The sequence below is a fragment of the Alternaria dauci genome, chromosome 1 (genome assembly GCF_042100115.1).
Source record: "Alternaria dauci strain A2016 chromosome 1, whole genome shotgun sequence".
NCBI classification, from domain to species: domain Eukaryota; kingdom Fungi; phylum Ascomycota; class Dothideomycetes; order Pleosporales; family Pleosporaceae; genus Alternaria; species Alternaria dauci.
The window spans coordinates 2,980,604-2,992,357 of NC_091272.1; the positions used below are offsets into that span (position 1 = coordinate 2,980,604).

At 53.7% G+C, this 11,754-nt stretch overlaps 6 protein-coding genes across 6 annotated transcripts; 2 read left to right on the forward strand and 4 right to left on the reverse strand.

The window, feature by feature from the left end:
* Positions 1 to 50: 50 nt before the first annotated feature.
* On the reverse strand, positions 51 to 1,116 carry ACET3X_000926 (uncharacterized protein; the record flags this gene model as incomplete). Its single annotated transcript, XM_069448276.1, has 3 exons — positions 51 to 136; positions 323 to 913; positions 963 to 1,116. 3 exons carry the CDS (start codon positions 1,114 to 1,116, stop codon positions 51 to 53), a joined length of 831 nt encoding a protein of 276 aa, XP_069311168.1.
* Positions 1,117 to 1,719: 603 nt separating this feature from the next.
* On the reverse strand, positions 1,720 to 2,387 carry ACET3X_000927 (uncharacterized protein; the record flags this gene model as incomplete). The annotated part of the gene is made up of 5 exons (XM_069448277.1): positions 1,720 to 2,016; positions 2,085 to 2,100; positions 2,153 to 2,201; positions 2,266 to 2,292; positions 2,357 to 2,387. The coding sequence occupies 5 exons, from the start codon at positions 2,385 to 2,387 to the stop codon at positions 1,720 to 1,722; spliced, it is 420 nt and encodes a 139-aa protein (XP_069311169.1).
* A 769-nt stretch (positions 2,388 to 3,156) lies between these two features.
* Positions 3,157 to 3,696, reverse strand: ACET3X_000928 (uncharacterized protein; the record flags this gene model as incomplete). Its single annotated transcript, XM_069448278.1, has 1 exon — positions 3,157 to 3,696. The coding sequence occupies one exon, from the start codon at positions 3,694 to 3,696 to the stop codon at positions 3,157 to 3,159; it is 540 nt and encodes a 179-aa protein (XP_069311170.1).
* A 343-nt stretch (positions 3,697 to 4,039) lies between these two features.
* On the forward strand, positions 4,040 to 4,423 carry ACET3X_000929 (uncharacterized protein; the record flags this gene model as incomplete). Its single annotated transcript, XM_069448279.1, has 4 exons — positions 4,040 to 4,042; positions 4,100 to 4,156; positions 4,216 to 4,345; positions 4,395 to 4,423. The coding sequence occupies 4 exons, from the start codon at positions 4,040 to 4,042 to the stop codon at positions 4,421 to 4,423; spliced, it is 219 nt and encodes a 72-aa protein (XP_069311171.1).
* A 372-nt stretch (positions 4,424 to 4,795) lies between these two features.
* On the forward strand, positions 4,796 to 7,146 carry ACET3X_000930 (uncharacterized protein; the record flags this gene model as incomplete). Its single annotated transcript, XM_069448280.1, has 3 exons — positions 4,796 to 4,964; positions 5,019 to 5,339; positions 5,393 to 7,146. The coding sequence occupies 3 exons, from the start codon at positions 4,796 to 4,798 to the stop codon at positions 7,144 to 7,146; spliced, it is 2,244 nt and encodes a 747-aa protein (XP_069311172.1).
* A 547-nt stretch (positions 7,147 to 7,693) lies between these two features.
* ACET3X_000931 (uncharacterized protein) lies at positions 7,694 to 10,219 on the reverse strand (the record flags this gene model as incomplete). Its single annotated transcript, XM_069448281.1, has 2 exons — positions 7,694 to 8,512; positions 8,561 to 10,219. The coding sequence occupies 2 exons, from the start codon at positions 10,217 to 10,219 to the stop codon at positions 7,694 to 7,696; spliced, it is 2,478 nt and encodes an 825-aa protein (XP_069311173.1).
* Positions 10,220 to 11,754: the final 1,535 nt, after the last annotated feature.

Genomic DNA, 11,754 nt, shown 5'->3' on the forward strand with positions numbered 1-11,754 from the left:
AGTCTCATGGGTATCTTTGTCTTAATGCTATAGTCTCTCAGCCCACGCCTTCACTCTTCTTGTTCCTCCTCCTCTTCCTCCTCCACGTCTCTATTCTGCGTGCTGCGCCGATTGCCGCCTGTGCTCGCTCTCCCACCTGTCGCATAATCCGCTCGTTCTCCCACCCACACATTCCCCGAACAATCTGTCTTACACCGGGGGCATGTTCTGTTACCTCTTCTGCTGCTATAGAAATGGTTTGCGCACGCATCGTGCCATCTGACACCACATTCTCGATTGTTGCACCGTATGCCAGATGTGACAATCTCTCTGCATCCCTCACAGTCCCTGATCCTGATGACTTCGCGCCCATCTTCGTTTTCCTCGGCAGACTCGTTATACGTCTCCTTGAGGTAAGCACGCAGCTCCATGAGTGCGCGTGGGGCAAGGGAATAGTAGCCCTTTTTTGACTTTTGGAAAAACGCTTCGTTGACAAGGGTTTCCAGGACGAGATCGGCTTCCGCGATCGAGATGCTTGTGTCGGCGTTGGTCTGTGAATCTTCCACTTCGCCGTTGATATGACTTTGTCTGCTGGCTGCCTGACTTTGCCTATTCCTGCGCGAAACACGGGCGAGCTGGGAGGCTTCTGTCTGTTTGATAGCCATCACTTCGCGGATGTTGGTGTTGTTGGTGTCGAACATGTGGTCAAGGACACGTCTTATGTAGGCGATTTCGTTTGCGGAGAAAGTGGTAGCGAGTTGAGTGACGGCATCGCTGGCGTTGTTGACAAGGGCATAGATGCTGTCTCTGCTCTGCTGATCGCGAGTGGATCGGATTTCGTAGTCGAAGGCCTCGATTTTGGCATTGATGGTCTGGATAGTGGAGGTGATGTAGGGTTGGGTCACGTCGCCTTCTGACCATGGGCGCTCGGGGTCTATCGCGACTGTCAGCGTATGAAACCAATTCAAGGCTCTGAGACAGACTGTATGCGGTCATCACATGAGCGAGGATGACTTTCATCTGGTCCACTGTAAGGACGCTGTGCGTATGGAAGGCTTGCAGGAACGCGCGATGGATCGAGCTGTAGTCCTCGTCTTCGGCAGGAGGGCGTACGAAGGGCGACCCTTCACGAGACATTTTGGCGTGGGATCGAATGCGAGTGATTCAAGAAGGAGGGAATTCTGACAGGGCGGCAGAGGTATGGTAGAGTGTGAAGAAGGTGTATTCACGCGATCGCGGGGAATTCCGGAAACGCGTTAACGCGAAAGCACGTGTTCTTCATTCCAGCTGCATGGCCTCGCCCGTCGTGATTGTACGATGACACTGGGAACCTAGTACGACCGGGTACATCTGAAGAGCTTCATAGACTCATGCGATGAATATCCGCATCGATTGAGAGAAGTGGACACCAGCTGCGACCTGTCCCTGTCCGTACCTGAATAGGTATCTGGAGTGTCTATGAGCATCCGAGCAGCGTGGCTAAGCACCATTGGAGTAATACGTATTGATATTCTACGTCGGAATTATAATGCTTCGTCGCGACAAAAATAGGTAGTAGTTCAAGGCAACATCGTTGGCTGTGAATACGACTGCCAACCCTCTTCTGTTATCCTGCTAGTCACGACCAACCCAGTGATAACCAACGCCTTTCCGTTCTTCGTGCGTCTGTGTATCGTACAAAGTCCTAACGTCTCCTTCCATACTTCGTCATATCGTATCGTCAATGCCCTCCATGTCATCTTAGACAGGCAGGTCGGCATTCCGTCTCGCACCACTTATCGCCTCGAGTGCCCTAGCAATATACGGTCCAATCACCGGCACGTTGCTGACGAATCCCGCGATTGTCATGAGGAAGTCCCCAAATAAAACGAGTATGCCGTACAACTCAACTATGAAGCCGATGAATGCCCATCGCATCAGAATCAGCGATATACCAGCGACAAAGGCCACTGTGCCTTTCCATTTCTGTTTGCGAGCAAAGAATGCGACGGTTTTAGTTGTTCCGATGATGAGCGTAAGGCCGATTAGAAATAGTATCTATTGAGGCGGTATTAGAGCTGGTTCGACGGTGGAGGTCAAGGTTCGGAGGTGTGGTATAAACGTACGTTTCCCATTGCTAGCCTGTGATCATGTTAACAAAGCAAGCATGTATGTATGAAGGGATTAAACATACATTGCGCGGTCAAAAAACATCATGACACCTCCCATTAGAAAGAGACCGCCTGTTCATCTTGTCAATCCTATGTTGAACAGTGGGCGCATTCGTGGTAGTGGGCGCGTACCTACCCCCTGAGCAGAAGGCGACCCCAATCTCTGTTCATGTGGTCAGCAGATGTTCTATGCAGTAGCTGCGAAGCTGCATGTTGGCGCAACATACTTTGGGTATCTGAGAGCCACATAGTCGGCATCTTGGAAGTTTGGAATGTGTGCAGTGCGCAGCGTGCGAGGTTGTATGGTTGAAGAGAGTCAAGAAGTGGTAATGATGAACAAGGAGTAGAATGGCGCCTAGTCTTACTGTGTCAGACACGAAGACCGTGTCTCTCGTTTTCTTGTCTCGTGTCCCCTCGGTGAGAGTTGAGACGCGGCGCGCGCAGTCGGTGGTCGGGCCGGAGTATACCCCTGCTAGCGCTGGAGTTCTCGCGGGTAATCGCATAAAATTCTGGCAGGATGACTCTCAGTCTCTACAATCCTCGTCCATCCAAAGTGAGAACAGATAGTCGACATTCAAAATTTCAGCACGAAAGAGCAATTGATGCATTGTTTTTTTTTAATAGCTACAAGACACTTGAATGACTATTACAATGTAGATCCCGCCTTGACAACAGCATGCTTCAAGCTGCTGTAACTAGGAATCCTCCCTCGAGGCCCTGGTATACTGTCTCATGGGCGCAGAAGAATACTGGATCACGGTTAAGCCGGAACACCTCCTTGAGCCATGAGCCGAAAGGCACGTGGTGGGTGGAGAGTAGTTTGACTTTGATGATCATACATGACCTCAACTAGACCTGGGTTTCTGACCAGGCGCGGACCCATTTCATTAGCCTGCTTGATGTAGGGACGCTGGACGAGTGGAAGAACTTGAGCATCTATCAAACGGAGCGTTGCGCCGACCGTGAAGGTCGCGTGTCATATCATCAAGCTTGGAGTATAGGAGCCACCTCGGCATCGAGGTAACGCTCACTTCAAGATTGTGTGTGCGCCTCTTGCGGCGAGATAGCCCTCTGACACATTCTGTGGCATGGTACGGATGCCTCCAAAGACCTCTTTGTTGTGGTACCTTAGACGCGTCTTGGGGTCGGTGTATGGTGCAGGAAGACCGGTTATATCGCAGTACTTCTTCTGACTGCTGGGATGGAAGCTCGGGGCCGATTCGATGTTGGTGTATGTAGGCGCTGGCCCAGCAGCAGCTCTGCCGTTCTTCTCCAATACCAGGGTGCTCAAACTCTGGGCTGCCTGGGCGATGTTTGGTGCGCGGCCGGCAGCAGCGTTGCCTTCAGCAGTCACGGCAGGTGTCGAGTTACCGCTGTTGTTCTGTGTGGCCATGACCGAGGCTTCTTTGCGTGAGGCCTCGCCGAGAATCTGCTTGAGGTTCTTGTTGCGTCGCTGCGGTGGCTTCCAGTTTGGGTTGCGGAAAGGCTTGGGCACCGCGTAGATATCGAGCTTGTCAAGAAGCGCCTGATGTGTTTTCTCATCCGAGGCGGCTGTCAATGGCGCCATGCTTGGGGATGTCGAGATCCTAGGGAATCGCAGTCGATCGGCTGGGATGTCTTCGCCGCGGTTCCGTGTTGTCCTGTCGCGTCGTCCGCCTGTTGTTTTTCCACTATGATCGCGTGCGAAGCTGATTCAGATGAGCTGTGCTGAGAAGTCGCGATATTGGTGCGCGCTGTGTCAGGAAGCAATGTGATCGCGGCAAAGCGTTGGTGTTGTATCGATGGAGCTTGCGGAGGTGGAGCTCTCCCGCCCGACATCTGGACCTGCATGCCTACACTAACTGCTTTCATCCTCCCCACCAAGCAACTTGAACGCGTACCACCAACGCCAATATTACAGAGGCACGATAATGGTGAGATGCTACGAAGCAGGCCTCTGGAGCGGCGCGTGAATCTGACCACGTCTGCAGGAAAGTCCACACGAGCACCAACAGAGCCAACTGCTCTCTCGCATCATTGTGAATGTCGTCAGTCAGCCCAAACGTTTCCAGATACAGTCAAGACAAGCATGCTGACTATTCGAAAGGAGAAGTTGAATGAGGCCATCATGATGCTGAACAAGAATCTTCAAGAGATCAACATCCAGAACATGGACACAGAGCTCGTAGCTCAGATGTTCAAGAATTACCAATCTAACGTTCTCTTCCACTTGGAAGGTATACGGTCCCGCCGAGGATGGCGTATGACACGGCTGACAGGACATAGCAACAAACGGTCTAAAGGATCCCGCGTGAGCATGCGAGGTGGAGGATTCGTGGTATGCAGTTTGCATTTCCCATGGCACAGCCAAAGCTCGCATACGGCCCGATCTATGGAGACTAGGGGCAGACTGAAATGGGTAGATAGTCAATAATGAGATATGACCATGTCCAAGTTTCGTGCACGACAGCAATGAGCATGGTCGTCATGTGAAATAGCGCAACATGGCCGTGGACGGAGACGGGCTCGGACCACCGAGCATTGCAAGAGCCTCACCACATGGCAACCGCAATGCCGCGCATCCTCAGTACCAATCGCGCTAAACAAGCTCACACGCCACGTCTCTCGTCCGCGACATGAGATAACAACCTCATCCTCGACCAATCTCCATCGCCAACTTCTCCGCCATGGCCCCCTCAGCTATCGATGAGGCGCCGCAACCCGTAGGGCGCAATCCACCCAAACCTCCACCCAAGCTCTGGAGCGTGTCGGAACCGCCTTTTGAAGGCTTCAGGCCCGTTGACAAAGAGGGCTGGTCGCGTAGCAACAGCGAAACTGCCATAGTAATCGACAATGGTACGCTCGCAATGCAGATGCGCCCATGTTTCTACGCAGACTAACATGCTGTAGGCTCGTCCGCCGTCCGCGCTGGGTGGTCTTTTGACTCCAAGCCCCGGTTATCAGTGTTGCCCAACATGGCGAGGTACCGCGACCGCAAGCTCAACCGAACCTTTACCTTTGTCGGCTCCGATGTCTATGCCGACGGTACGGCGCGAGGACAATCCAAACCTGTCTATGAGCCTGGCAGCAACATCGTGAACAACTGGGACGTGATGGAGGGCGTGCTTGACTACTGCTTTGTCAAACTGGGTGTGGATGGACGCTCCGGGCGCATAGATAGACCCATCGTCATGACAGAGCCTGTTGCGAACCTAGGCTATTCACGAAAGAGTACGTGAGCCAACAACACATGAGACCGCGTACAGCTAACATCAACTCTACAGCCATGTCGGAAATCCTCTTCGAGTGCTATGGCGCTCCATCCGTCGCATACGGCATCGACTCGCTCTTCTCCTACTCGTACAACGGCGGTCGCAACGGCCTGGTCATGGACTCTTCGTACACCTCTACGCACATTATTCCCGTAGTAAACTCCAAGCCCCTGTTATCGCAAACCACGCGTCTGAACTGGGGTCGTTTCCAGTCGGCGCAATATCTGCTCAAGCTCCTGAGGCTGAAGTATCCTACATTCCCCGGGAAGATTAGCGACAACCAGGCCGAAGACCTCGTTCGAGAGCATTGCTATGTATCACAAGACTACGAGAATGAACTCAGCCGCTACCTCGACTGGACCGGCCTAGAAGACCGAGACCATACAATTCAGTTTCCCTATACCGAGCAGATCGTGGTGCAAAAGACTGAGGAGGAGCTGGCAGCTGCAGCAGAAAAGCGCAAGGAGAGCGGTCGTAGGCTGCAGGCCCAGGCGGCTAAGATGCGTCTGGAGAAGCTGAAGAAAAAGGAGGAAGAGCTGGAGTGGTGCATCCAGTTGCAGACGCAACTGGAGGAGATTACCACGAAGAAGGAGAAGGCACGGGTATTGGAGTCGAATGACTTTGATGATGAGAACCAGCTCAACAAACGAGTCAAGGAACTAGAAGCTGCCATCAAGAAGGCTCGGAACAAGGACCTCGGCGATGTAGAGGAGGAGCAGGTCGAAGCACCCACATTTCCTCTTTTGGAGGTTCCGGATGACCAGCTTGACGAGGAGGGTATCAAGCAGAAGCGACAGCAACGACTGATGAAGTCAAACTACGATGCACGCCAACGCGCAAAGATTGAAAAGGAGAAGGAGAAGGCACGGCAAGCAGAAGAGCAACGGCTTGACGACCAACGGCGGGAAACCGATCCTCAAGGCTGGATAGAAGAGCGCCGGATAGCTCGCCAAGCCATTATCCAGAAGATGAAGGACCGCGAGCGTCTCAAGGCTGAGCTTGGAAACCGCAAGTCACTCGCCAATCAAATGCGAATGAAGTCCATCGCCAACCTTGCCTCGGACGCACCCACCAAGAAGCGGCGACGAGGCGGTGGTGACGACGACACGTTTGGCGCTGACGACGCAGACTGGGGCGTCTACCGCACCATCGCTACAGGTGAAGGTTCCGACGACGAAGAAGAAGAAGACCTCTCCAAGAACCTCAAAGAAATCGAATCCCAGCTTCTCCAACACGACCCAAACTTCACCGAAGAATCAACTCGCGAAGCACAAACAGACTGGACAAAGTCCATCCTCCACTCCTTCCTCCATGGCCCTTACCCCTTCGACGCCGAATCCCAAAAGGAAACGAACCAGATCCACCTCAACGTCGAACGCATCCGTGTTCCCGAAGTCGTCTTCCAACCCACAATCGCAGGTCTCGACCAAGCTGGCATTGTAGAAATCGCCTCCAACATCCTCACTGAGCGTCTGGCAGACTCACCACACCGCGACGACGTACTAAAGGACATTTTCCTCACCGGTGGCAACACCATGTTCCAGGGCTTCGAGGAGCGCTTGCGTTCTGAACTCCGTGCCGTGCTGCCCGCTGAGCAAACCATCAATGTGAGGAAAGCTGGGGACTGTGTTCTTGATGCCTGGCGTGGTGCGGCCCAATGGGCGGGCAAGAAGGAGTCGAGGCAGCATTTTGTTACTAGGGAGGAGTTTCTCGAAAAGGGTCCCGAGTATATCAAGGAGCATGACCAGGGGAATGCTGCTTATTAGCTTATGCTGCCTTGGTTGGAATCCCATCGTGGGAGTAGTTTGTTGAGATTATCCGGCTATTGGGACCTGTAGTATTACTGAGATATGGTGTTGTTGCCTTTTTTTTTTGCCAGTCTTTGGGTAATATATACATATCTTCAGTGGGAAGAATGCGGCTTTTATCTAATTTCCATCGTGTTCCCTTCATCTCAGTGACAGCTTCGCGACTCGGACTAACATGCAACAGAGTGTACATAGGAGGATGCAATTCTCAAATTACCTAAACATAACCAAAAAACACTATGCTAAAGCCCCTAATACGCCAAAATCACCATGACACCTATCCCAATGCATACCCATGTATGTACATGCTCTAAGCCAAACAAAGATGCGTGCATGCAGAACGCCTCCCAATGAGTCCCAGTCCTACACCAGCGATGATGCATGCGCCGCCGTTTGCCCCCGTTTACCTTGGTCGTTAACAAATTCGTGTTTCTCATTTCCATATTATGATTACGGGCACAAAGATGCTTCCATCAGCAATAGCCATCGTTTGAGTCGCCGCGCTCTACGCAGACTTTGGGTGCTGCTCAACGAGCCATTCCATCACACTCTCGTAGCATAGTACAAACTGTCGCAGACTTTGTACCATACTCAGTCGCTGCAGTCTAAAGTCTTCGACGGTCTTCGCAATAAGATCGATCTCTTCGTTGTTCACCCAGCTGTCCTCTTCACGCTCATTTTTGGCTAGTTTGTCGTCGGTGTCCACTGGAGTCGATTGCCTGGCTTTGCGAGCTTGTCTTTGCCGCTTGAGCATGTCCAAGACAGAGTCAACAGTACAGAATGTACCGGTACGGCCACATCCGGCGGAGCAATGGACTATGATCGGGCGGCTGTTGGGTGGGTCAGGCTGCGAGGGCGAGCCACCGTTGACCGAGCGGACAACGGCATCAGTCTGCTCAATCAAGCCCAACAGATGCGTAGGATGGGCTGGCGCTCCAAAATCGGGCCAGTGAGAGTACTGCAACTGCGTGATTTCGCGCATACGCGCAAAGGGTTCATCATCGTTCGAAAGGGTGAACTTGCGTACGATGACATAAGGCTGCTCCTGGCTAGGAGAGCCAGTAGTTGCCTCCTTGGTGAAGTTGGCCAGCTTCGGTGGGTTCGTTGACCTGCGCTGACCCATGGATGGCCTCGACTGCTCCCTATGACGGTGGATCTTTGACGGCTCCAGAGATGCCCTGTGTTCGCCGAGTTGGTTGAGGTGTAGATGGCCATATTGCTTATCCGACCAGTAGTTGTGCGCCTTGACTTGTCCACCTTCTTGCTCAGCAGTCAACATGACAATGACGCGAACGTCTTGCTGCCAAACAACGTTCCAGAAGTCCTGTCAAAGTGTTAGTAAATAAAGTGACATATGCAGGCAAGAACATACTTTGAAGGTAGCCGGTATGGGTCCCTGCGTTGCGATGTAGCGCTTGTTGGAGTAGGCGGCTTGAACGTGGTTGGCGTTGACATAATCGCAGCTTCCTTCAGCAACTCCTTCGAGCTTGACACGAGTGTGTTCGTATGGCCAGATGTTGTTGTAGCGATTCTTGGAACCCTTCTCGATACCAGCAATCTGGATATGTTGTACATTGCCTCCTGATGACAACGGGGCGTCGTAGACAACTTCACCAGACAAAGCTTTTTGCATGCGCTTCTGTTCACGTTTCTCAATCTGCAAGAACCGCTCCGCAACTGTCTTGCCCTTGTCCTGCTCTTCGGATGCAGTCTGAAGCCATTGTGGAAGGTCGTCTTCCACTGACTGGGTCATGCCTTCGGGCTGCTTGACAGGCATCTGCCCAACTCCACCGATGAGGTCCATGTTTTGACGGATGTTGCCGAAGAAAGGATTAGCAGCGTTTTGGCTTGCGGGCATGGGGCAGCCGCCAATAACGGGTGCGACAGAAGGGAGATCAGAGTTGAGGTTAAGAGCAGCAGTGCCAGAAGTCGGGCTTCCAGAACTTTGGTGTGTGATCCAGGCTGGAAACTTTTCTGCGAATTCTTGGAAACCACCACGGATGATAAACGTGCCACCTGACCAGCCCTCGCTGGTGAACTTCTTGAGAGTGTTGACACAGGTTGTGGCGTCCTTCATTTGCGACGAGTTGGCGTCATATACTATGATGTGTTTGCTACTCCTCCATCGCTCAAACTTGTCCCTTTGTTCATCCTCTTTGAAGGTTTCAGCCAGTTTCTGGACATTGAAAGAAGCGCGTTTGAGCAGCGTCGTAGGAATACAGAGGCTCAATGCGCCAGTTATGCGAGCCTTGGCATACTGTGTTGATACACGGAGATCAAGCAGGAGGACCTCGTCAATCGAAGACTGGAGGATGTTGACGATATGTTGAGCCGTGACCATGGTGGGTCCGGTAGTGTTGCCTTCTTCCTCAAAATGCGCAGGAAGCGTCTCGGCCCGGTGGGTGGATATTGAAATGTGCTGGGGATGCGTCTTCTTTACGGGTAACGATGGTCGTGGGATACGGGGTTCGGCGAACTGGGCGACGGCATCTGAGCGACCAGGTCCATCAAAGCTTGCTGGGGAATTCCTTCGCGGCCGGTCAGGAAACATGGAGGACTCGGTCGACAGCATGCGCTTCGGCGAACGTGGCTTGGGGGCGAACTCTTGTTCGTCGCTTGTGTCGCTCTTGTCGCCTGGACGGTCGGGCGGTGGCATTGACTGCGACTGTGAGTATGAGGACTGTGCCGAGTCGATGTTGGTAAAGAAGGGGCTCTTGGATTGTGCTTTCAGGCCGGGCGAGGCAAAGTCGAAGCTGCCGAGAGCAAAACCGCGGTTGTTTTCCGACTGTTTCCTAAACAGCTCAAACTCGGGATTCTGCTCAACGGGTATTATCCGTGGGGAGGCGGCAGCTGTCGAGCGCACGTTGGAAGTGGGTGGACTCCAGTTTCCGCGGATGTGCTGGGCAGCACTAGAGGAGAAGTGGTCGGCATTGCTGTTGACGGCAAGACCAAAGTAGTTAGGTGAGGGGGTCGAGGGCTCCTTCATCTTCTGCGAGGCTACATGGCTGGGTGTTTTGGCTACGCCGTTCATGCGGGGCGTGAGGGGGGGTAGCGCAGACGTTGGATGTAGTGAGGCGCTTGGCCTCGTCATTGGCGTCGATCCTGAACCGCGTGGGCGAGAAGATGTGTGGGAGGAGCCTCTAGGCCTAGGCGATAGGGCAGGCGTGGACATGGTGTGTGAAGGCCTTCACACGCGTCAGCTGGGTGAAGCGTGGATGTGGCTGGCGGGCGGGCAGATTAAGTCGTAGTAGGCGATAGGTGCATGAATATGGGGGGACTTGGTAATTGCGAAAGGGTGTGCGCGCGTGTGAGTGTGTGCAAGTAATGCAGGAGTGGTTGGTGCGGTATGGAGGGTATTGGTTTGGTGGGGAGTGCCGCTGTGCTCAATGACGTAGGTGTATGTGAGGCAATCTCCTTGTGTTACCGGGCGCACGAGCGATGATGTGCAGGCACAGCCCTGGGTACAGCCGACGGAGGCAGAACGCAGCCGAGTATCTTCGCAGTAAAGGCACGATGGCACGCACAGTGCGGCTGTATTGTCAGGGCTCGGCGGCGCGAGCCAATGTGATGATTAGGGGTGATGTCGTCAGGGCAGGAAAAGCTGGCTAGGTGCGGCAGCAGCTGCAGGGTCTCTGAGAACCAGCAAAGGGGTGCCTGAGCCTGAAAACAAACGGTCCCGTGACTAGGCCGGTAGGGCTGAAGCAGTGGGCGGAAACGGCAAATAGGCACAGCGGAGAGGCGACGAGGACGGGGTGGAGAGCGGAAAGATCGAGTAGACAGAAGTTGATGTGTCGGCGATCGAGCAAGTTAAGAGGAATCGACGAAAAAGCCATTTCCAAGGCAGGGCGGCGAAGGCTAGCTGGCTCGCTCTGGGCCCGACAATCGCATGCTAAAACCGCCTTGTCAGCTGTACAGATGGGCTATCGTCGAGCCGCCCCTGTCTATTGCGACATTTGCTATTTAGCGTCACCCGCCAGGTCAACGGCTGCGAGGGTGCCGCCACGACTCTGATGCGACTTTGCACCATGACGACCGCGAATTCGCGTCTGCAGCGCACATGATGGCCCTGGAGACACCGAGATACTGCCTCGCCAGCCCGAAAAACCTGCTGCGTGCATCCGCGCGCGCCGACTGCAAGCATGCAATCCTGAAACCTCGCGACGAGCCCCACCGCAAGACGCTCGGGGACCCTTACATACATTGATCGGCACCCGAGGCCGTGCAGAGGGAGAGAGGCTGCCGTTGCGTTCTGGGAAACACACCGTCGCTCGCTGCGCCAAAAGGGTAGGTGGGGAATGCTAGATGCTATGGCCGACGCGACTCGCCTGCTTCCACCTCTTCTCATCTTCTAGAGTGGTTGATCCCCAAACCCGTACCACAAAGCCAGACCGCCACTTTGTCACGCCAACCAACACCAGCCGCCAGCACAAGCAGAGCAAGCATCTTGCGCTCGCCGTATCCCTGTCACGCGTGCTGTTCGGGCTGCAGATCGCGTAGTTCATACGGCCACATGGTGCGGACGCTACCAAGTACTGCCCAACTCGTACGGTACCGTGTCTGACTCTG